Source organism: Vidua macroura, chromosome 3 (genome assembly GCF_024509145.1).
Source record: "Vidua macroura isolate BioBank_ID:100142 chromosome 3, ASM2450914v1, whole genome shotgun sequence".
Lineage (NCBI taxonomy): Eukaryota > Metazoa > Chordata > Aves > Passeriformes > Viduidae > Vidua > Vidua macroura.
This window is the reverse complement of record NC_071573.1, coordinates 17,295,751-17,320,894: the sequence shown is the minus strand read 5'-3', so window position 1 is coordinate 17,320,894 and position 25,144 is coordinate 17,295,751. Positions and strand designations below refer to the sequence as shown.

At 38.6% G+C, this 25,144-nt stretch overlaps 1 protein-coding gene across 2 annotated transcripts in view; it reads right to left on the bottom strand.

The window, feature by feature from the left end:
- Positions 1–324: 324 nt before the first annotated feature.
- Positions 325–25,144, bottom strand: part of PLD5 (phospholipase D family member 5) — a 165,321-nt gene continuing 140,501 nt past the window's right edge. Inside the window, exons 6-11 of one of the 2 annotated variants that reach the window (XR_008436271.1) lie at positions 11,900–12,097; positions 8,529–8,668; positions 6,656–6,821; positions 3,086–3,200; positions 1,156–1,786; positions 325–486 (exon numbers count right to left, since the gene is read on the bottom strand). Coding sequence is in view for 1 of the 2 variants with exons in the window: in XM_053973550.1 (XP_053829525.1) it covers positions 1,551–1,786; positions 3,086–3,200; positions 6,656–6,821; positions 8,529–8,668; positions 11,900–12,097 (855 nt within the window). In the remaining variant the exon portion in view is untranslated. Of the gene's footprint in view, positions 487–556; positions 1,787–3,085; positions 3,201–6,655; positions 6,822–8,528; positions 8,669–11,899; positions 12,098–25,144 lie in introns of those variants that run through there. The other variant, XM_053973550.1, reaches the window with a different exon arrangement.

The following is a 25,144-nucleotide window of genomic DNA, read 5'->3' as shown; positions in this document are numbered from 1 at the left end:
ATAAATTTGAATTTTTTTACCTTATAAGTAAAAGATATGTTTTGAAAGTCAGGGTGGATTTTTAACTTCTTCTTAAGATCAAATGAATACATTAGAAAGTAATTGGGTTTCTTTCTCTTTTTTGCCCTCTGCTTTTGAAGTGTGCCTTCAGAAGATGAGCAGAAAAGTCATCATTTTGGAAAAGGTTCTGTGAATATTTAACAAAATGCAAAATGCAGTTTGCTTTCATGGCTGTGTTTCTTCAATGGAAGCAGAGGCATAGTAGTGAAACATTTTTATTATGAAACTATGCTATAACATCTCTGACTGGAGAAAAATCTGTCATCAAACATTTGTGTGTATTTCTTCAAAGAGTAAATTCACACTTTTATAGAACAATTGCTTCTTGGCACAAGTTAGTTGTGATTGTAGAGGCACACTTTTGACACCAACTAAAACTGTGGTCTGAATGAAGGCATCACTTTCTGTCCATGCAGGTGTATTTACCTATATGGATGACATTTAAAAAAAAAGTCACTTCACAATTTTTATTTCTTTTTAAAGTAGAAGTTAGGAAAGCAAATTCTTCAGGTGCAAAAATCAACAACATTACTGTATGATCATTTAACAACAATTATTGCATGATTTTGCATAACCCTTGGCCTTTCTAAAAAGCAGTATTTGATTTTGAGATGTGCATTCGTTTAATAATGAGTCATCACATATCTGCTGACTCACACATGATAAATATTTAACTTGGGGAAGAAATTTTCTTCAGATTACAAAAACATAAAAAAAATCAGTTCTAGGTTTTAGCTATTAACCTAGAGATTTTCACTGTTAGATAAAATGCATGTAATTGGAAATAACTATTCTGTTGAAAGGAACCCACAGTACTTTGATAAAAAATCTGAGAGGCTTTAGGGAATGTGACAAACTCGATGAGGCCAACCCCAGCCCCTCAAAAATTTCTCATACTGTTAGGAGATGAAAGAAGTACCAGTCCTGTAACTCCAATGTATTTTAAGGCTAGTTAGAAGACATGGAATAGTGATATTCAAAGCAAATGATCAAAACTAGTAAGTATTCTTAAGACAAGGTAGTTATTCAACAGGAATTATTTATATGGGTGAAACTTCGCTTATTCCTTTACATTTTCTACTACAGTAAACCTACCATCTATCTGTATGTCAATAACTGATCTTAGAATGCCATTTCATAGCTTGAATCTTCATTTTGCCTCAAGGTTTGCTCTAGCCAGGTTGGCAATTGGGGAAAGTCCTAAAACAGAAACATTGACACATGCTGATAAATTCAAATGTGGAACATTAAAATTTACATGGAAGCAGAAATGACATTCAGTGTCAGAAGTAACAAATTTGAAAGTCTTAATTCATATAGAGAATATAGGTTAGACAGATTTAATATAAGTGTGCTTTTTTCTAAAAATACCCCCAAACCAAACTTTTTTTTTTTTTGCTTTTTCTTTAAGTCTTTTGTCTGTAAATATGAAAGAAGGCTACACCCCAACGTAATTCTTCATTGCCATACTAAATGGTAAAATAGTCTTTCTAATTCACATTGCTCATGGAAGTCTTATTTGAAGCTCCTTTATTGAGTTTGTGGTTAAAGCAGTTTGGGATTTTTGTTGGTTGTAAACTTTTGGCATAATGTGAATACCAGTCCCTTTCAAAAACAGCCTTGAGTTGTTTAATGATGCTTGTGCTGTTCCCCGCGTCTGCTTGGTTGATAACAAGGCCAGCTCCAGCATTCTGCGTAAAAGCATTTCCTACCCAATCAAAATTACCTGCAAGCAAAGGCAGGAATAAACAGTGAGTTTCTAACATTAACAAAAGAACCAAATAAAAAACCAATCTCCCTAAAGGCAATCCAGAATGAAACACTACCATTTTCCCCAGTGCAGAGATGGAAATAAGTTGGTTTTTTTAAATACCAGCAGGAAAAAAAGCTCCAATACATACCATGTGTAGTGAAGATTGTTTCTAGAAGTTTTAACAGCTCTAAGTCTTCAGAAGTGAAAACAGGTTCTTCTATTTCTTCAAAACTAATTTGTTCTTCCTTTTACATCTATGACACTATTACTCCATTTACTTTCCTCACTGGCCTTTTCAGGCTAAGAATATTTTTTTTTTTTAATAAACAATTCAGAGTTCCAAACCAGTAGATATCTCACAACTTACCTGCTGACAGAAAATATTTGAGGAAAGAAAAATAGATTTTACTGGTTTATGCCAGTTACTACCTTTGTGAAAATCTAAGGTAACAAATAAGCACTTTGAATCCTGAGGATAGCAGGGTAAAAAGATTAATTGGACTAATGGAAAATGGGTAAATCAAGTGTTTCAGCTACCTTTTTACTAAATACTAATACTGAAACAGTAAATATTTTAAATTATACACTTAAAACACATGCAGTATTTTGGACAAACAAGACTGTTACTTCAGCAGGAACTGTTAAGAATTCTAAAGTTACCAAGGGTGGCAAATTGAAACCTCATCACAAGGGACATTTTTTCCTATGCTTTCAAGTAAAAGAAAAGAAAAAAAAAAAAAAAAAAAAGCAAAAACTTTTTTGAGGTGCCACACAGCAATTTTACTTAAATACACTTCTAACCCAAAATACCAGTTAGATATGTACCTAATGTTAGGAGGGTGTCTGAAATGTCCTTCTGGTAAATGGAGTAAGGCTTTGGATGATGAGGATGAACAACATCTGTACAGTATTTGCCAGGATTGACTACAACTTTAGTAATAACATGGGGAAAGGAGAACACTCTATCTTCATTGGATTGCAGAACAAGAGAATATGCTAATAATTATACCTGATTCTGTGTTATATTTGTGCTTTCAGTCTGTTTTAGGATACTGAAAGCAGAACGTTGGTCTTGAGAAACTGATTCAGAAGGGAAGAAAAGGTTTTGAATGAGAAGAGTCTCAAAGCTCAGTCATCATCCAGGTTCCCAAAGAAATGAACTATTATCTTTACTTAAAGAACATATCAGCTGTAGATTGCTCTACAGCTCTAAAGGTTGTTATTCCAGGCTTTTGGATACAAACTAGAATGTCTTGAGATGTGGTTACTTACCAATATACGCAGCTCCATCAGTCACCATGTATTTGTTACGATTCAATTTGGGAAGGGAAGTGTTCTTCTGTTCTTTAAGAAAGCAGGCACTCTCCTCCTCAAGGTCAAAGAATTTCTGCCATAAAATAGAAGGAAGCACAGGTTAATGAGAGTTGTTCTGTAAGACACAGAAAAAATACAGTCTATTCTCTATTCTTTATTGAAAATGAGCTGGTACTACAGAACAGCTTATTGCCAAGCATTACCTTTAATAAAATGCTGCACATTGTATTATTTCTAATTAAATTCTCATAGTTTGCGATACTCCTGCCTTGGCATTCTGAACTATACAAAGTATATGGCTACTGCATGCTAAAAGCAATAGAGTGCCAGGTAGTAAAGGCTGTAAAATGAAAAAAAAACCCATCTTTCTGTTCTCCATGGTAAGAGCCAGGAACTTTCCTTTAACTCATTTCCTCATTTTTCAAGGGACACTGGGGTTTGAAGTTTGCTTCAGGACTGGGATTGGCAGACACAGCAACAGCTGAATTAATACCTCTGCAAGCACACATTACATAGTTTCCAACAGGTAACTTGCCATTTCAGAAACTTAGAAGCTTCTCAAGATTAAATTTGGTATAAAGAGATCAAATTTTCCAGGCAACAAGAGGAAAATGTTTTACCCTGGAGAGTGAAGTATGAGCAAGATTTGTTTATTTATTTATTTATTTATAATTTTAGAGCTATATGCACTCCTCATCTGATCAGTAACAAACAAAAATGAGCAAGAATACACCTGAACAACTCAAAAATAGATTCATATGGACACTCAAGAATAACTTTGCTGTAGAGAGAGGTTCCTTGCCACTCCTTTATGTTTTCCAGTTGTCTAGAGACAATTTTGTTCTAGGTCATAACTTCTGTGGGCCCTTTCAAAGCACACACCTCTGTTCAGCACTGCACATAACAGAGCTGGCTCCTTCCTGCTGCTCCTCTGAGAGTTTAGAGCAGGCATTCACGTACACAGGCTGGATTTACAGCGCCAAGAACACAAAACTTAAGGAATACAGGAATTAAGGTCCCAAGAAGCATAATGGTGAGCTCTTCACCTTGAGTCTGCCCTTTCTGATTCAAGCTTTAATTTCATGACCACATGTGCATAGGACAGAGCTCCCCACTTCAGCATCAGTTTGATATGCAGGCTACTCCTTGCCCTTTGGCTGTGTGCTTATAGCATTTAGTTAGTCCTCAAACAAAGCTTTCTAGGTGCAAGTTCTTCCAGTGATCAGTTCTTTCAGAGTACTTGTATTGAATTTGCATTCTCAAAACAGTTTCACTTGAAACCAGTAATTATTAATGCTTCTGTGAATGGGACTCAGAGATGCTGAAAATGCCAGGTGTAACAGGGTTGTTAGAGTGCCCTAACTCTATAGTTGCAGTAAGGCAATACCAAAACTTGCATTAGCCTGGTCAGAGACCTGGAGAAACCAGGAGGAGATTCCCATCCAACAGAGAAATTACATCTGCATCTCCTTCTCCAGGATGACCACTGGCAAACCAGTGCACCCTGCAGCTACAGCTGCAGTGGCACTCACTGGAAACTTTCAAGCCAAACTGGTCTTTCCAATAGGGATAAGGAAAAAAAAAAAAAAGAAAATAATCAAGGCAAGGCATATCACAAGGATCAAAAGCTAAATGAAAAATAAGGCATTACTGAGTATGCTTTGTAGGATATATTATCCCTAAAAAAACAGAACAACATGGGGATAGGAGGTCATGTAGTGCAGGTGTGTGTGGCATTTTGGTCAGAACCATACGGAGGTATTGCAGCAGCCTAGCAATTTTAAGTGTAATCTCAATCAGAATTTGTAACAGGTTTCCCGAAAAATTTCAGTGGTTTTGCATATAAACACACACAATACATGTCTGCAAGACAGTATTTTTTGTACTGAGGTTAGTTTATGTTTTCTCATAGCCAAAGCAGAACTAAAAGGGAAAATGAGTGTTTTCAATAGTTCAAAAGGTAATTTAGTTTTTTACTTTTTTAACCTATTCTTTCTCCTCCATACACACATGTAGTTTTGTTTCACTTGATCCTGGCTATAACAGATGAATACAGAAGAAATGCAGCTTTAAAAAGCAGTTGCTCATCTGCCATTCTTTTTTAATTAAACGAGTATTGAGATGGAGCCTATGGCACAGTTTTCAGCCAAAATCAAATTGACACCAGCAAGCTCTGACCCTTGGGCTATTACTCATACCAAGACTTATTTAAGGCAGTGGTTCACCCAGACTGAGAAATGTGATGCACAGCACAGAGGTTACTTGACTTAGTGTTGTACCTTTACAACTCTCTACAGACAATTTTTTTACTGAAAATTGGTTTTGTATTTTCTAACTACAGAGACTCTAGCTGGACTATTTACCTAGAACAGATGTTTAGGAGTAGTTTTTTTTTTTTTTTCCTTTTATCATTTCATTCTTGACAAGATAAATTCTGTACAAAAGATTTTACCTGCTGTAAATAGATGGGAATGGATGTGAGTATTAGATACCACTTGCAAAAAAATTTTGACTACGTAAATAGAATTTTAATTATAAATATGGAACAAGCTAGAAGTTACTTAAAATTGAAGTGGCTTAAACAGAGTCAGCTATGTATGGGTTTTTTTGACTTAAAACCACATGTTATGCTTCTTTTTTACTGAGGTAACTTATAATAACAACATACATTATAACAAAAAGCCCTATTTCTAGATATGGATAATACCACTTATTGTGTGTATAAGAAATAGTACTTCCTTTCTAGAATTGTTGTCAATTTTCAAAAAGCCAGAAGGATTTACGGGATTATCAATTTAGGAAATCAAAATAATTCAGCAGATTATTTAGAACTGTTACCTGAAAAAAACAAAACAAAACCAAATAAACCCACCCCCCATCCCTGTCAAGATCCAAAGTGACTGATTTCCAGTGTGCCTCAACTTCATAAAAGTGAAGTGTGTCACACTGGAAGTAGCACTTACCATACATTCTGTTCTCTAATACATTTGTATGGCATTTCTCACTTTCCTATACTGCATGTCTAATGTGGGCCCAGAGTGGCATTTCTGGTCTTCACAATTTTGAGTTTGTAGTCTGAAGTTAACATAAAATCTTCATTATTTTTTCTTGTACTTTTCACTTGACTGAAGAAAAAGTAGATGCTTACACATCTTAACAGTAAGGTTATAAGAATGCAGACTAAATAATATTTTTGTGCTGTCAGATTGACCCTTACTTCACAGTATAAACACGACCAGCAGCTACAGTTCACTCTGTTGGTTTTGCTGTGAAAGACCACGTGGTGTTTTGCACAGGCTGTCCACCACACTGGCTGCCTTTTGGCACCAATATATTTTTCTATCTTAATTTCAAATTCTGTTGCTACTAGGAGTAAATTATGTTCAATATTTTACATTTCCTGATATTTAATTGAATTTAAAGACTTTGATAATGACAGAAAAAATTCTTAGTTGTTGTATTTTCTTGACTTTTTTTTGGTGGGGTGGGGATTATTTTATATTTTAAAGCAATATGGATTATACTTACAACTTTCAAACTACAGCTTGGAACTTCAGTGCAAATAGCTTTCAGAGATGAAACAAAGTTAAAAGTAAGGGGATCTGTGTCTCTTGAGAAACTGATGAGAAGTCGTACTTTAATACTTCGTAAAACTAATGCTTCTCTTATCTTCCCATCTAAATATGGCCAGTACCTGTGGAGAAAGAAGGTAACATTTGCAGAAAACTTTAAAAAATTTGGGAGAGCCGGTCCCGTGCCTGAGAGCTGTAGCCAGAGGGCGCTGCTGGCCAGCCCAGACACGGCCACACAGGATTTCCCTGGTGGCACAGGTCAGGGAGCTGGGACACCGCAGGCTGGGGACTGGAATGCCTTCTTTAATTTCCCCTTGGGAAACAGAGCTGCTGTGCAGGGTGTCTGCATCCTTCAGGAGCAGCAGATGAGATGGGTTGCTTACAGAGGATGTTATGTGATGAGGATTGCAGCAATTCTACCAGGAATGGGATGGTGGCTTCCATGGTGCTAGTCTCACAATTGACAGTTAGCTTTGTATTCCTGACATTTGGTGGGAGCAAGTCAGGGCAGGGAGAATTAAACAAAGAAACATGTTTTCTACATTCCAGCGGCATCAATACATCTGGACTAATGAAATCTGAGCTCTACCATGCCAGAAAATAACTTAGAAGCATGAACTGTGAGCTGGCAAAGTAGAGAAGCTGGGGCAGTACCTCAAACACAAAGCCATGATGAAGGAAAAAGAATTGAAGAATTCACACAGGTGGCTCCCCTGCATCTCCCTAATCCAGTAGATTTCTGAATTCTTCCACCATGAGAATAAAGTAAGGAGGAGTATAGGAGGTAACATACAGCACTGTAGTGGTTCTACATACTAAGCTGCTTTCCAACACAAAGGAGAAGTAGGAGGGATACATATCATGAAACTGAGGTTCCTACAGCACTGCCCATGATTCCTTCCATGTGATGGAGGCTGTACATAATGAGTTTATTGGAAAAGCTCTCTCATAGACTTAAAATAATTTATGCTTGATATCAGTGATATGATAATTATTTTTTGAAAATTTTGAACAGAACAGCTCTAAAATAGAAAAGAGTACATAACCACATGCTTAATTTGACTTTACTGTGCTCAAATAAAATGCATAAATGAAACAGCAGGCTTTGCTAGATTCTAAATTCATTGTGAACATTATCAAAAGTAAGAGGGACCAGTGGCTACTTGCCTCCTGAGGGGGATGGTTTTGATGCACTCTGGCTCCAGTGTTGGGCCCATGAATGCTTTTTAATGGTCCATACAAATGGGCTGTTCAAATATTATGTGATTTTGTTTGGCTTTAGCACCTCTTAGTTAACTGAACTGTGATATCATTCAAATGTAATCTGTTCTGAACTGGGAATTTTCATTTATACGTGTATGCCAGTAAGACAATGACATTTCCTACACTATATATAAGTCACAACACATTAATTCTCTTTTAACACACCCACACACTCTGTCATGTTGAATATCTGCATGATACTCATAATATGCCAGTAGTTGTGGTCTCACAATAGTCAATATAATAGTGAAAGAAACAGGACTCATGTATAAGCAGACTGTTATATTCCTGGGTCCCAGTCACGTGCAGATGGTCAGACTAGACAATTTCTGATCTCCTTCAACAGGCAGATCCAAAGCTTAGGACCCAGAACTGGAAATGTCCTCTTAGGTCCCAATTCTGCTCCTATTTAAGTCAATGGCAGGACTCTCACTGATTTCAATAAGAGCAGAATTGGGCCCCAAGAAATCGGTGCACAGTAGTAACTAACCTCCTGTGGGTTCATTTTCTCCAGCAGACCCTACTGGCATTATGGCAACCAGCTGGGCCTGGACCTGGACACTCACCGTTTAGCATTGGTGTCAATGACAATGGGCAAGTAGTCCATGACAGCAATGTACACAAACTGTTTGGCATCGTCAATAACACTGTAGATAGCTTCAATATCCAGGACTCTGTCCTTGGGGCAGAAGAGTTTAGGTGAGTTCTGTGAAAGGAAAAGTTCAAATATGGCATTAAAAATTATTTCATTTCTCTCCCCCTCAAGTCTTCTTGAGATGGGAAGTAGTATCCATTATTTTAGCAGAAATTATTAACTAATACCTTCAGCTGTCCTGCTAGAATACTCAAAGCTACAAAGGCTTACTTGGCCCTCAAAAGCTTACTTGGCCCTCAAAAGCCTCACCATTTAGGTGTAACTGTGGGTAAAATGCAAAAGACACAGACTTCAAAACACCCACTGTCATGAAAGAAGCTGTAATTGAAGTTACATTTCAGAGAATTTTGTTCCAAAGAGCCCCAGGACTGCTTTCCATTGGGTGGAGTGTTCATATGTTCTTGCCACATGAGCCTGATCCTTCACTTGTGAGCAGGAATTAAGTGTTTTATGTCAGTTGCAGGGAGATACTGCAGTTTTGCAGGAAACTTATCTTTAAAACAAAGCTTCAGGTATGAATTTCCCAGTACAGAGCTGGTACAAGCCCAGATTGCAGCTTTTCTGCCTTCTGTCTGGGGCTGTCGAAGGCAAGTTGAAGCCAGTGGAAATTGCTCATCTGTGGCAGATGTGCCCAGGACTTTCCAATCTGCTGCACAAGCAGGGAGAGAAAAGTGAACCCCTCTTTCAAGTTGATTGCAGGCAACAACTTCATTCCTGGGACAGAGGTTGTCGAAGGCACTTTAACCCAGCTGGAACAGGTGCTTTCCTGCCACTATATCACCTTCTCACCTTCATTACTTGCTTGGATTGCAGCTGACATGCAGATGGGCATCTTTAGGGAAAGATCCCAGGGGTTTTATTAGTCTTCCTTAATTTCAGTACACTGCCTGTCACAGTGGTTTCTTATTACTAACTAGTGTTCATAAGGATTTACTACAACTAAGTACAGAAAATACTAGAAAATTAACCATAGCAAGATTTCAATACCAATATTCTAGATCCATTCCTGAACACTAAAAAACCAAAACCTCTTACATTTTATCCAGGCTGGAAGATGAGTTTGTTGCTAAGCAACACTAAGCTATGATTCCCAAGTATAACAAAAAAATTCAATGACTGTGTATTGTGCTTACTTTATGTAGCACAAACATTGAAATAAGTTTTAAAAAAAATAATTTCAACTCAAGAAAAAAGTGTAAAGGGGTTTAAATATGGTTAAAATATTAAATATAACTTATTTCAATTATCTGAAACTTTTTGGAGGTTATTGCTCTGTGATTTTATTCTTAACACTTGTATTATTTTCTTGAACTTTAAAATTACAGAACAGCTGAAGAAAGAAATTGGCATGCACTTGTCTTCTTCGGATGTGTTCAATACAAATATCTGAAAGTGAAAGACTTCCCAAAGATAATTAGGAGAAAAATCTCAGTAAAAACTCTCACTGTGCACTGTGCTTCGGCATTCCACTTGTTACTCTGTGGCACAGCTGATGCCTGCCCCGCAGCCATGGACTGGCTTAGGACTTGTCTCCATGTTGTGTAGCACTTGCTGTTCTGATCAAGCACCCACTTGTTCGTCCTCTTCACCTACCAGAACAGGCCTTTATTCTGGCTGGGAACAGCAGCTTTCCATGCCCCTGCTTGGGGGTGTGCTGTCCCAAACCCACAGGGAGACAGCAACCTGTCTCTGCCCCAGGCAGGACTGCCACAGCAGCAAGGGAACTGCCTGGCTCCTGGGAACTTCCTTCTGCTCATTAGCTCAGGAACACACAGCAGCATTAACACTCTGACCACCAAGTCAGTCCCAAGCAAGTCCAGGACTGCACTTCACAGGGGCCTGCTGGCAAACACCGAGAATTTTCTAGTGGGTGAAAAATTTATCGAAGAGCCTGTTTTCAGAAGGAAGAACCAGCCCAAGTGGGTGTGGATACAAGTTCAGGTAGCTCTTGGAGTTGGACTTCAGTGATCCAAGCTTCTGAGTATCACTGAGTTCTTCCTTTTGTTTTCTGAAGTGAAATACCAAGAGAAGAGGCTTCCTTGCCCACAGGAAAGGAAAAAAATCACAGAGTGGAAGGAAACACTCTGCAAACTGAAAAAAAAGTAGATTCCTTCCCAGATTCCTTAAACTGGGCCTTAACCAGCTTTCTATTCTGTGTTTCCCTCCAGGATCAACTTTCAGCAGTATTTCTCCACTTCTTACAGATTCCTTAGAAAGGAGTAGGATTTCATTTCACAGTGCCTTAGCAAACTGTCTGTCTCTCATTTAAGCTAGTCCTTAAGATTCTCCAGAATCAATGGAAGTGTCCATTTTATCAAACCACTATTTATTCTGGCTGTCTTAGGCATGTCCACACTTTCACTCCAAAATAGTTCTCTGTCTGTCCACTGATTGTAGGAGTAGGAAAAATCCTGGGCAGTGGAACATTGCCTGGTGCCCAGCAGGTGAAGGGGAACCCTGCCCTGTATGACCACTCACCTGCACCATCTGATGCCAGTGGCTGTACAACTTAACAGTGGGCTACGTGTGTTATGTTGTTTTAAACACAACATGGCTATAAACCAATGGCAGTTTTGCCCTTGTTTTAGAGAGTATGGAAAATTACTCTCAGCAACTTTATTTATATTCCTGATTTTGAAGGGGTGGTCTACACTCATGTAATTACACCCAAAATGAATGACACTCCACATCTTCCATCATCTCTATCTCACTGGGTACATTTCCAGTTTTGCTACATCACTGATGAGATGGAGGACTCCATTTCTTTCCATTAAAAATACATGCACAGACAGTGCTTCCATGGGGATCACTGCTTGGATTTTAGAAGTTTTAAAATGTCATTTAAAAATAAAGCTGAAGTAGATGATCTTGTACAGAAGTATGAATGTTTTGCAATAGGGTGAATCCTTATAAATTACATTGATAAAAATGCAAGCTCTGCTTATTCTGTAGCATTTTCTATGTCTGATTAATGGTTCATTTACTCCCAAGTAATTCACATTCTACCTATTAGTATAACTAAAATAATTTAGTTTGAAGGGTCTCTGTATTGTTTTCTGAACATGACTGGAAAAGTGTTGAACATTGCAAAGAAAGGGAAATTGAATAATGCTCAAATGAAATCCTGCAGCATCTAAAGCCCTGGCAAACTGCACGTCAAAGAAACCAGAATTAAAAAAATAAATTGTGATTTTTCAAATTTCCAGGTCTTTCAAAGAACTTGCAGGTTAAGTACATTTCTTCCCTTCATCCCCCACCCCTAGAACTCATTTGAGAACTTACCGACACAAAAGCTTCCGATTTTGTCTCATTCAGCTGCAGCGTCAGTTTATTTTGAGTATCGTACACTCCATAGAGTCTCTTAGACCAACTCGGAGGTATTTTATTCTTATATCTTAATGAGCTATACAAGGCAAATATCCTTTGTAAATCCAGGACCAGGCAGCTACAGTTGTATACGATGACACCAAGTTCCTTCATCTATGAGATTAAAAGTTGGATTATTAGTGATATTTTCGCTGGCGGATCTCTGGAAGTATGCAGCAAGAACACAAAAACCTCACCTTGGGTACCCCAGTTTTCTGGGTGTCAGTTTCTTCTCAAGTTAAAAGGGAGATAATGATACTTTTCTCTCACAGAAAGTACTCTATAAGCATCAACATTCTCACATATAAATTATGAGAAAAATACTCCCAGTAAATACAGACAACAGAGTATAATTAAATTCTTTAGCCTTCAACAGGCACAATCCCACTTCTCATTTAGGTAAAGGCATGTCTCCTGATCATTGTAAATCTTGTTTTGGCAGAGATTTCATTAACTGTACACCCCTAGTACCTAAGTTGTTGACAGAATTTCATGCTGAATATATTGTCTGGCTTTTGTAATCATAATGTAACCACATGCTCACTCTCTTCCCTTCCTTTGCTTTAGAATAGCTCAAGAAAGGACTGGTGTGGGCCTGGGTGCTACTGACCTCTCATTACCTGTATTTAATAATAGTTCAGTCATCTTCTTAAACAAAGCAAGAAGAAAATCTGCATGTATCTGCTGGAAAAACATATAGGATAAATATTTAAAGGATCCATGCTGGCTTTCTACAGGCAAACTCTCTTGGTAGAATGCCTGAGAAGTCTGCCTGGCATGATGAAAACATTAAGGGTAATATGAACTCTCCAGCATGCTTACCCTTTCACTCCAAAATATTCCTTCCCACTGATGTTATTCCCTTAGATGTGATCTCCACAGTTACACAGACTAGTTTCTGGTAAAAGCATATCCTTCTGTAAAGCCTGTGAGAACTCTGAACCCCACACTGATGATATCTCAGAGCTTGTTCCAGTGCAATTCTCCCTGACTGCAGATGAGAGCCACTCCGCAGGAGTGGGCAGAGGGAAAGCAAAGGATAGAATTGAACCTTGACTCCTTCTGTAGTGGGTGAGCACAACACTCCAGTGAGAAGGAAATTCTATGGGTGACACGTTCTTCATGTCCCCGACCTGAAAATACCACATCCCTAAGAATACACAACACTGAGCTATCTTGTTCCTAAATATTTGCCAAACAGTTGTAACCACAGGAACAAGACCTAATATTATTGCTACCTAAATCAGAATATTTCTGCAAGCTTCTTTAATCTGTTAGCCTGCACAACCTGAAATTTGCAGAGAGTTGGAAAAAACAGACATACTGCACTGCAGCCTTTCATTTCTTGATAAGCCAGTAAATTACTTTTGATGCTAAATATAAATAAACATCCTAGCTGAAGAATCTATTTGGAATAACATCTTTAATTTTTCCCTGGGTGCTGGTATCTTTGAAGATGCTCCTGTATTCATCTCTAGGCTGTCCCCATAGTCTGGGCACTATTTGTCTCTAAATATTTTTAACTATACATTAGCACTGTTTTCACTGTGTGCTGCCAATACAGCTCTCTTAATTGCCAGGCATGCCATTGCAGAGGACTTGCTAATAGTACTCTGTTACATCTATCTGCATAATGTGGTTTAATCGGCTTTTCATGGCTGTTAGTTGATTCTGACATAATTATGTGGTTACAGTTTTCCTTTCATTTATCAGTCCAATTATTACCATTCCACTTTATCCATTCTATTAAAAGTAAAGATGAAAGGGTCCTTCCTCACTGCACACCAGAAGCTGCCAGGATTGCATCTGCATGAGCAACTCTCCTCGCAACAGAAGTGCCTGCAGTGCGTCCCCTCCCCGTGAATTAAGAGATTGCCCTTCTGCCTAAGTGGTTCCTCATGTAGAGATAGGGAGGAAGCCAGGGGCACTAATGGGTTTTGTTAAATGCCGCTTTCACAGATCACCACCTAGCCGGAGTGCCAAACGAAGCATTAGGCACGCCTTAGCGCCAGCCTCTCCCCACGAGCAGGAGCGCACGGGGAGCGCAGGGACCTGACCCTCCCCGGAGCTCCTGCGGGAGCCGCGGGGCCGCCCGGCTGAGGCGCGGCCGCTCCCCCGCCCGCAGAGAATAGGCTCAAACCACGGGCTGCAGTGAAGCCACAATTACATGTGTTTACAGCGCAGTAATGAACGCTGCCTTCCCAAGGTGCTGCGTCTTGCAGTTGGCTTCTCAAAGCACTGATCAAAGCTTTTCTTGCTTCTGAAGCTTTTCCCCACGGGGATTCCCTAATACATGATAGAGGCAGGGCTCCTCTCCCTCGCTGGGAAAACACGGACATCCTCTGCTGCCTGTTTTCATTAAGTTTTATAAACTTAAGTTCAAATTTAACTCAACCTGGACAGTAGATTCACAGCCATAGGAAGAGGGCAGACAGCGACTCTGATGCTTGTTGTGCAAACAGAATTTTCTTATGAAACCGGTTTAGATGTCAGCCTGTCACTTTGTGACCCTCTCAGCTTAGGTGTGATACATCCCCTTGAAACACAAACAATACATGTACGTAGTAAAACCCCACCTGTCTCCTTTCTTGTGTAACAGCCCCAGTAAATATGGAGACAAAAAAAAAAAAAGCCTGTTTCAGAAGCACCTTCTACACTGAGCATAGCTTAACTCCCATACTCTGAGGTGAGGAGAAACTGCTCTTCTTCCTATCAATCATGAAGCCTTATAATCCTGGAGGAATAGGGGGCAGCAGGAATCTGGTAGCGACAGATTTAGTATGAAGTGGTATGACATCTAGATAAGAGAAAAGACTTACTCTTCTGTTTGAGAGCTGTTGTCATTACAGACTTTTTTTTAGTAGTCTCAGAGGAGAAGCAGAAAAAAAAAATCTATATTGTAAGAATCAAAATCTGAGTGTTGCTTCCTGACTTGTCATCATGGAAACCTTCAGCTAAGCATCATTTGAGGTATCTGTTAAGGTAAAACCCTTCAGGGCAGGAGCTCTTAAGGCAAGGGAAGTATTTCTTCATCCAGCATTTTAAGAGCAACTAATACAGTAATGAAAATGTCACTAAAAATTAAAGTGAAGAAGATCTCAAAAAATCAAAAGCTTAATGAAACAAATTAAGATAAATGTGAAATGAAAATATGGAATCTCAAACTGATTACCTCAAAATGGAACAAAAGTTTTTGGAAGATAAAGTTGTAAAGTTGCTTGTGAGTGACATTTCCAGGGCATGTGCCAGGGACTGGGGAAAGGAATGGTTATCTGCACAGAGAATTTTGTGGCCTCTCTTGTGCAGGTTTCTTCTCCTCTTTGTTAAGAACTACCATGTATGCTCCAATCAAAGAATGAAAAATATGGGAGCTGGTTTTCCTAGTTTTTCCAAATGCCATTTACATTTGTGTAGAGCAACTACCAAAGACTACCAAATTTCTGTTTGACTTCCTTGCCAATAAGGGCTTTCTTCAAGCACCATAAGAGTGAATAATTATACTTGGCTTAAGAAATGTAGTTTCCTCCAACTGTACAATGATACTCTAACTACAGAACTCAGCTATGAAAAGTAATAAATATGGCCTAGATAGAAAAATGGTAATTTTTATGACAAGTGGAGGAATTCCTTGCTGAATTGGACAAAAAGCACCATTTCACAAACAGGAATTTTTACTTATTCTTTTTCCATGTGCATTCATAGGCATCCTATGCAAAAGAAAGTAAAAACATGGGAAAAGAACCTGAACAATCCAGGCTGTGAACACAGAGCACTGTAAGATTCCTACACTGAGAAACAGAGTTAGCAGGACTTTTCAGGTACGTTTGGGTCACGGGCCAGAGAGGATGTTCGATGTGTCCTTACCCTGCACTGTGCAGACGAGACAGCTCGTTTTATACTTACCTTGAGCTACACTCTGAGAGACAACCCCGCTGTGTAGGCAAGGTACTACTTGACCTACATAAGAGTGACACAATCTGGTTCACAGCTTGCAATATCTGAGTTGTGGCAAATGTAGCAGGAAGCTTTAGAAAACCCCTTGCTTAAAGAAAAAGTTTTTAGTAGTTGTTCACACCCAAACCTGATCCTGTAAACAACAAGCAGCTCTCCTCAGGCATGAATTGCCACTTGCCCAAAAGCTCTGGCCACTGGCAGATGCCAGGAATCCATTGCCTGTGCTACAGAAACTCTGGATTAACTACAGGTAGCCTATTGCACACGAAATTTACAAAAGTAGACTTTTGACATACAGTGTATGGACCGTGTATGCATTTGTCATTTGCCTGTGTTTGAAAATGTATTTAATTGTGCAATTGAGCCTCTGATTTTTTTAAAATGACAAGTTTCTAAATGAATGACTGAGCAAAGCCAGAATCACAACAGGTGAACTAATGCAGGAACAAAAAACACTCCATACTGATGAATCAATTACTAAAGCCTAAGATTTCAATAGCTTCTAAGTAAAAGTAATATACAATGTATTCATTATCAGCTTAAGACAAATCACAGATACTTACACTGGTACATTAATCTTTTCATAAAATATGCTCTAATTATCCAGTTACCCAGAACTCCAAACATACTTTCATTTTCATTATCAGGCTTACCCGATCCTTACTGCAGACCTCCCTTAATACTGAGTGCATATTCCCCAATCATACATAGCACCACTGAAGGCCGCCTCTGTGCAGCCATTCTTTACCTCCCTTTACCAAATATACCAACATATACCAAGACATCTGCTGAGCAGATATGTGTGCCCATCCCATGCCAGGCACAGGTGACAGCTGAGGGGTGGCCTGTGGCAGCAGTGCAGGAGGAGGAGGGCATTCTGATGGGAGTGACCATCAACAGAGAGTCAGAGATTTGAGAAAGGTAAAAAGCGTTTCTCTGCGCAGGGTTGTTTGCTGTGACTGCTGTAGCACACTTTGCTGGAAGAGGCTGACAGGAGTAGTGCTCATCACAAACGCACTCAGTGTAATGACCCCATTCAGGCAGACCTTGTTTTGATGTAAGCCAAATGTGCAACCTGATGCTGAACAGGCTGAGAAGGCTGTAGCACTGCCTGGCTTTCACAAAACCTCTGCAGGTATTACAGTCCACCACAACAGCGAAAGGATGTGCTTCAGCTAACACTTCACTTGAAACTGCAACCTACCTTTACATTCCTGAAACAAAAATCCTCCTTCTATGCTTGGCTAGCGATACAGTACAGAGACTTCACACTTGTTAAAATCAAAAGTAATTCAGTGAAATCTAAATCCAGCACAGTCCTGCATCTGCTCCAAGTTTCATTTTTTATTTTCCTTTGCTAAGAAAATGGGACCTACATTGATATTGGGAAATACTAAACAGAAAACATTAGTACAAATGGGAAAGCACTATTTTCTCAGGAAGTTAATAAAACTCTGTCTAGCTTAAACTATTGGGAAGTTTATAAATTTAAATTAACAGCATCTTTAGATGTCAGAAATCATCGAGGGCACAATTAATATTTTTACTTGCATTCCCTGTTATTCTGACGGCCACAAATTGCTTTTGAATATTACTTACAGAATTCAAGCAGATTAAATTTTGAGATTAACTATTACATTGAGATTAACTTACATTGTTTAACTAGTTGTGTAACTTCCTGTTTTCTACAGAAAATTTTATTTAATCAATGGTATTTTTAAAATCTTACATTCAGGGCTCAACCATTCTCAAATTAATCACCTCGTGAGTCTTGCACTTGGATCTCTCTTGTGCCTGGCCTGTGTCCTATAGTTTTGTAGGTTTTACATTTCTGTCATCTAAGGCTAAAGGTTAATTTTCTATCATGTAGGTTTTAAGTAATTTGAAAATAATTGCCAGGTTGAATTTCTAATGAACTAGAAAAAAAGCCCTTCCACTGACAAAAAATGAAATTTCAACCTGAGCCAGGAACTCAATCTCATCACTGAAAATGGAAAACTGTCACTCAAGCCACTGTGCTAGAAATAAATTTTAGCACGTGACCACGAAAAGGTGATGCATTTGATAGAGAGTGCACCCAGCACTGGCACTGAATGTCATTATAAAACCATGACAAGTTTTCACCAAAGGAAAGAAAGCTGATAAATTTGAATTGTCAGCCACCAGCAGTCCACTGGTCTTTAACTGTCATCTTTAGAAAGTACATTTGATAGATTTTGAGCTGTAGACCATGCAGAATAAAAGTCCCAAGAAGTTACAACTTCATATGTTATTTTTACTAATATTACCTAATGACAAAAAGCTGCTATGATAAGGCAGAGAAGACCTCTGATGAGCTGCTAATTTTTGTATTCCCTTCTTTTTTTTCAGTGGCAAAGAACACAAAACTGCATTGTGATGCTCTATTAATTTCCACTTCATTTCAGCCACACCATTATTTTTCATTGCACCCTGATCTTAAGAAAACCATGCTGAGAAAAAAAGATAGACTTAGCATTTCATTTCTGCTGAAAAGTACTGCTGCTGAGACACAAAGCAAGTTAGACACCCAGGCAGAAGTGGGGCTTGTTTTAAAATGGTGTGGTTTAAAAAGAATTTTGTGATGAAGAGGTAGCAATGCATCTTCAAAGCAGAAAACCAGAAATCCCCTGTATCCTCATCACATTAGAGAGAAGTCCCATTATGATTTTTCTTTTTCAGCCATCTGTTTTATTGATATGAAAAACTCAGCAAAAATAAATTTGTTTGTAGAAAAAATTCAAATATAGTTTGTTTAAACCATGGACCACTTTGTGATGATGTTTACATAGACCCTACCACAGAATTCTGAGTGCAAGTTTGGACTTTTTACTGCTGTTGTTTAAGCTCACTAACAAACCAAGCCTGAACATGGCTAATTATCAGAGCAAGCCAAAAGGCAGAACTGAATCAGTTAAAAATTCGTTGCCATATACTCTATTAGCATAATTAATATCACTTGGCATAATCACAGCCTAATTTATAATTTTCAAATTAATTTTCAGTTTATAGTTTCATTACCCCCTCAAAGCAGGCACAAGTGTCTTCTTTAGGGGAAATGGAAGCTTGCAACTGCAAGAAAACATTTTTCCAGGATCATGTTTAATTTATTTCTTATTTTACTGCAGTAAATCTAATTAATGTTTGATTTGGTTTCTCTTTTGATTTGGTTTTTCTTTTGTCAGGAAAAGGAATAAACATGAAAATATTTAGTTTTCATAGAAAAGTGTGTTTTCAAAAAGAAAAGCAGTTTTCAAAGAAAAGTGCAGGCTGGAAAGAAAAGGATCATGTTTTGTTGGCCTCCCATCTCACTGCTGGCAAGCTGCATCACATTTCAGTCTTGGTGTCATTCACATGACATTAAAAAATTCCCTTCTCCAGTGGAACCATAAAAAACTAACAGGTGAAGTGCAAGACCCTGCTAGCTTCTGAAAAGGGCTGGACTCTCCTTCACCACGTACATGTGTGTACCTCCCTGAAGCCTCTTGCCCTCTTCCCTGCACCAGAGCCTGTCCTGTCGGCCCTTCTCTCGCAGTCTCTTCACGCAGCAGGAAATCACAGCACGAGCCCTTAGTATTTGTTCTCATCCTATGCAATGCTGCAAAGGGCAGCCTACACACGTCTTCTGCTGTGCAACAGAGAGAGGAGAGTGCAAAGGGCTGATCTCAGAGTAAGGGCAGTATTTATGCCTAAACATTTCTCTCAAAGCACACAGTTTCTCTGGGGCTTTCAGATCCATGGCCTTTAGGGAAATGCAACAGCATGTAGTTGACTAATTGGATGCATTATTTATAACATTACTGACACACAGAGTGGGTTTTCCTTTTGCAAACTGAATAGAGATTGGTAGCAGGCATGCTGGGGACACAAACTGGGACAATGACATTACATATGAATTATTGCTATAGCTGTTGAGCTTTGCCAGACTACCTGATCAGAATTAGAAACCTATTTTCTTGGTGTAAGCAGAGGGGCACAGGCTCCAATTAATTTTTGACTGAGCCTTGATTAAATTCTGTATACAGGACCTTGAGGTAGGCTAGAAATCCAAGCAGTTTAGATACATAAGGCAATTCAGCCAAATGGTACACAGGCAGCCCCAGAACAATGGCTAGTCAATATGAAAATCTATTTTAGAAATCCACTCTGCTCTCTGTCCTTTTTTCTTGAGTAACCATCTTAGATATTTGTGAGGTTTCTGACTGCTTCAACATGAAAGCAATTTCTCTTGTAAAGATACGATCCCGATATAGGCCTTTAGGAAGAAAACTTGTAATAAAATTAATACATCATATTTCTGTCTCCTGACTCTAACAGTATAATTGGGAACACAGAACCACAGACTGTCTAAGGCTGGAAGGACCCACTGGAGGTCATCTAGTCTAGCCTCCCTCTTACCAGGGTCATCCTAGAGCACATTGCACAGGATGGCACCCAGACAGTTCTTGAATATGTCCAGTGATGGAGACACCGCAACCTCTCTGAACAATCTGTTCCACTGCACAGACACCCACACAGTAAAGTTCTTCCTCATATTCAGGTGGAGCTTCCTGTGCATCTGTTTCTGGCCATTGCCTCTTGTCCTATTGCTTGGCACCACCACACAGAACCTGGCTCCATCCTCAACACCCTCCCATGAGACAATTACAGACATTGATGAAATCCCCTCTCAATCATCTCTTCACCAGGCTAAACAGGGTGATTTTCCTCAGCTATTTCTTGTGAGGTGCTCTAGCACTACATTTGAAAGAAATGCCTAGTAATTCATCTCACTGATCAGAAAAAGTTGTCCAGTATCACGATTCCTATGACTTCCACAGTTCTCTGAAAACAGACTTAACAATTCTGTTTGCAGGGGCTGCCAGCCCAATACACCTCCCTCATGCAGGGATTAGTAGTTTTCCACTGAGCAGTTCCAGGGAAACATCAATGACTTCACTGTTTTGATGACTGCTGTTTACTTAGAAAAGTTAAGAAAAGTGACTGCATGATGACTTCTAAACCAGGCTTTGATGTTTATGATGACAGTATCAAAATCTGAAAAGGTTAGTGATGACATTAATGCTGCACATTCATATGGAAGGAATGCTTTGTCAGAATCTATTTTGTTCTGCTTGATGACTTATGGGTGTAGAAAGATGAGATTTTATTCTGAACTGCAGAATCATTTGTCTTTTATAAAATGACTGAAATGATTGTCCTTCCTTACCCTGACTCAGGGAGATTTATGCTATGGTATTTCAGCCTGATTTACTGTGTGTCTTTTTCACAGGACAATACCAAATCCAGTTTTCCATGAAAGGATTCAAACTTTCAAGCAGAAGGTGACTGGGCTCCATCTGGGAACCTTTTGGAGTTGAGGCAGTTCTGAATGAAGACATTTTTCTAAGGGGGAACTGTCATCTGTGCAATATCAAAGTGTGTGTGCGTGGGTGGAATCACATATTGGGAATACACTTTCATGATTATTTTAATGTTGTTATTTTAATTGTTTAGTTGAACAAGATTGATCTGATGGGGTATGCTAATAACTAAATCCCTCTGAGAGGAATCTGCCTCCATTTGTTAACATTGCTGACCAAGATTAGTTGCCAGCAAATTCTTGTAGAAGATGACAGAATAGACGGTGGTGCATTAGTTCCCCCATCTGAGATTCAGCTGGGGTTTAATGAACAAGTTTTCTTTCAGCATAACATAAATCAAATTTTTGGGAAAGTGGTGGATTTATTGTTTTTTTTTTTTATATCCATGTAAGTTTACTGGTTATTTCAGATTACCCTGGATAGATTGCAGCAAACAGACTTTACAGAGATGTGCCTAGAAACAATTTTCATCTCTGCAACTAATGTCTTTTTTATTATTTTTTAAAGGCAAGACAACTGCTAGGTGAGCTATTTGTGATGCAGTTTCAGGGAGATCCTCCCAAACAGTTTTTATAAATGTTAACAACTTAACTTTTAGGCTACTGAGTCTAATCCCTAGGCCGTGGACTCATGCAAACACACCTCACCAGCGCTGTCTATTCACCAGTATTTGCTTCAAGATAGCAGAAGAGGTTTGAAAACCTGTCTCCTTTTTTGCATGCACTTTTATGGATGACTTTCTATCCAGTGTGCAGTGGTGTACAGTTTGTGTTCTGGCAGCAAATTCCTGCATGATTCCAGTTCCCTAAACACTTCTAGAACCCATCCAAAATTCTCAAGTCTGATAACACTAGTAAACTGATATTATTTGTCAAGTATCTGAGGGACCAGTAATAAACCAGAACCAATCACACTCTCTTTGCAACAGCTATGACTCTTAATTAAGACATAGTAATGGCATGGCAAGTATTAAAAGGCAAGCAAATGATTATGAGGTTAGTATTACTGGAAAAAGAATCTTCTATTTTCCTTTGGGTTTTGGAGATCCAACTACCTGAATATGCCATGCTGTTCTGCAAAGAAGTCAGTCTATCAATTCAAAATGGATATTCCATAATTTTGCTCTGCAGACTTATTATTTATTGATTTACAATCTACTCTTGATTAGTCCAACAGCAGGTAAACCTGTTCACAGGACTTCCACAGCAACTAAAAAAAAAAAAAAAAAAAAAAAGATGAGAAGAAAATAGAATCATAGAATGGTTTGCATAGAAAATGTCCATAAAATCATCTAGTTCCAACCTCCCTGCTATAGGCAGGGATGCCATTCACTGGACCAGAGTGCTCAGGGCCCCATCCAACCTGTCCTTGAACATTTCCAGGGATGGAGTATTCACAATTTCTCTTGGCCAACCTGTTCCAGTGCCTTGCAACCCTCACAGTGCAGCACTTCTTCCTAAAATCCAATCTAAATCTACTCACATTAAGCCTGGCATTCAGTAATATCCAGGTATCCAGCTACCTGAATATGCCATGCTGCTTTGGAAAGAAGTCAGTTTATCTCTTCAAACCAAATATTCCATCATTTTGTTCTGAAGATTTATTATTTACTGATTTACAATTTATTATTGATTATTTCAACAGTAGGTAAACCTGTTTCAAAGAACTTTCAGAGCAACGGAAAAAATCAACAAAAAAATCAAAAATATCTGTAATTTCAGAGGTCAGAAACAAGTGATGAGCGTTTTCACAGTCAACAGAAATGCAACAAGCTGTTGATGTATTTTGCCCTCTCCTACACTAAATACAGACACATAATGCAGATGATGCATTGGTGCATGTGAGAATGGAACACAACAGTGGGAGAAGTATGACAAATGGGAGTAACTTCTGAGTTCCTCAGAGCTGGGAATCAGCACCACACCTAGAGAAACTAGCCAAGCTGAGAGGACTTTCTGGCTCCAACTGAAAGGTGAAGATACAGATCCCATGCTGTTTTCAGTCAGTAAATCACAAAACCAGAAGCCCACAGCAGTAAGGAGGAACCAATGGCACTACCAGGCAGCAGTGAAGCACATACAAGGTGCAAGTGGAGCAGCCACATTAGCTCGTTCCTGTCCAGTTTTAACCAGCCCTCTGTGAGCAATGCATAGCAATGGTGAGCAAGAGACAAACAGTCCTTTTGCTTCACTGATATTTATTTGTAAATGCTGGATGCATAGGTAATAAATTTCAAGCAGAGTAAGCATAGTGGGCAACACTGACTATCCTGATTTACTGGATGTAACCAAGAAAAAACAGTCTGTCTCAGTTAAAGAATCAAACAAAACAGTGTATTTCCAAAAATGTAAACTTTACACCATGATAAATGCACGCTGTGAGATCTGCACATTTACAAGAGTACCTTCTCCCAGTCCCATAACTTTTGGAAAAATAAAAAAAAAAAAAAAAGAAAAAGAGGAAAGAAAATAGAAAAGCTGCAATTTTAGAGATATGTATCATCCACTAAAATACTCTAGATTTGGTCAAAGATAAAAACCCTAGCCAAAAGCTCTTAGTGAAAATAATAAAAGTATTTTCAACTTGTCCTTTGAAGGACAAACTGTAATAGCATCATAGCAGAGTTCTGACAATACAACTAGATTTCTATGCAGCAGGAAATAGAAAAAAAGTAATAAATAGCTTAAGTAATAAATTACTAAAAAGGTAATTTTCAATACAGGTCTGTCATATCTCCTTATACCTGCTTTCTTCACATATTGCCTCATTTACCTTGAAGATCTGGGTTGCACTTTTCTGTTATCTTTAAAATATTAGCTAGCTCAGGAAATGATCCCATAGGCAGAAAACCCATGAAAATTTTTTTTAAGGATTGGATCACATGGATAACAGCATATCAAAACTTTTTAGAAGGTGATACTCTCTGTCTTATGTAAGAGAGATGTATTAACCCAGAAATACGAATTTAGATAGAATACATTAGTATTATCTTGCCTGCACTTTCAGTCTAGTATTTACCCATCTGAGCTTGATTGAACCTCAGTGGACAACGAAGCTGAAAGAGCTTTTTTTCATGTTATAGGACACTTGGGCCTGTGTTCAGTTTACTAATAGCAATATGATACTGAACACCATTGGGATAGTAAGAAAATTAAGCAAATTATTAGAAGAAGATGGGAAAAACTGACAAAGAGCCCATTAGGGAGAAATCTGTAATTCATACTAGCACAACATGGTAACAAATGGAAACTCTCAATATTAATTTTTGCTTGACTGAAAAGATGGAATTCTACCGTCAGACAAAATATCTTATCTCAAAAGGACCAGATGCACCATTACATAACTTCAAGAGACTCAGATAAAAGTTCAGAGAAACGACTGACTGATTATAGACTGCTTTTGCTCTATGAGTTCTGTAAAGATTATCAGTAGAAATTGAAAATGTGCAGATCTTGTCTCAGTGATCAGTTTTGAGAGGTGGCTCTGCTATGGCAAGATTTTGGGGAAGCTGAAAACCAATAAGATCATCATGATGTGCTTTTGAGATATATAGAAATCCAGCATTTATTACATATTGGTTTTACTGGAGGACAATGTTTTTCCCACAAATAAATGGAAAATACAGTGTTCAATGATATAATTTGCGGAAATAATCATTTCCCTTTCCCTGGGAGAGATACATAAAAAGAAACACAGGTTGCATTTGCTCCTGGCAGCATTGCGAGATTCCTGAATTTTCGGAAAGCTTCTATTAGAATCCATATCCCCAGAAATGAAGACGAAGGGAAGGGATAATTCTGAGGTGAGTTTTGTCCCTCGTAAGTGT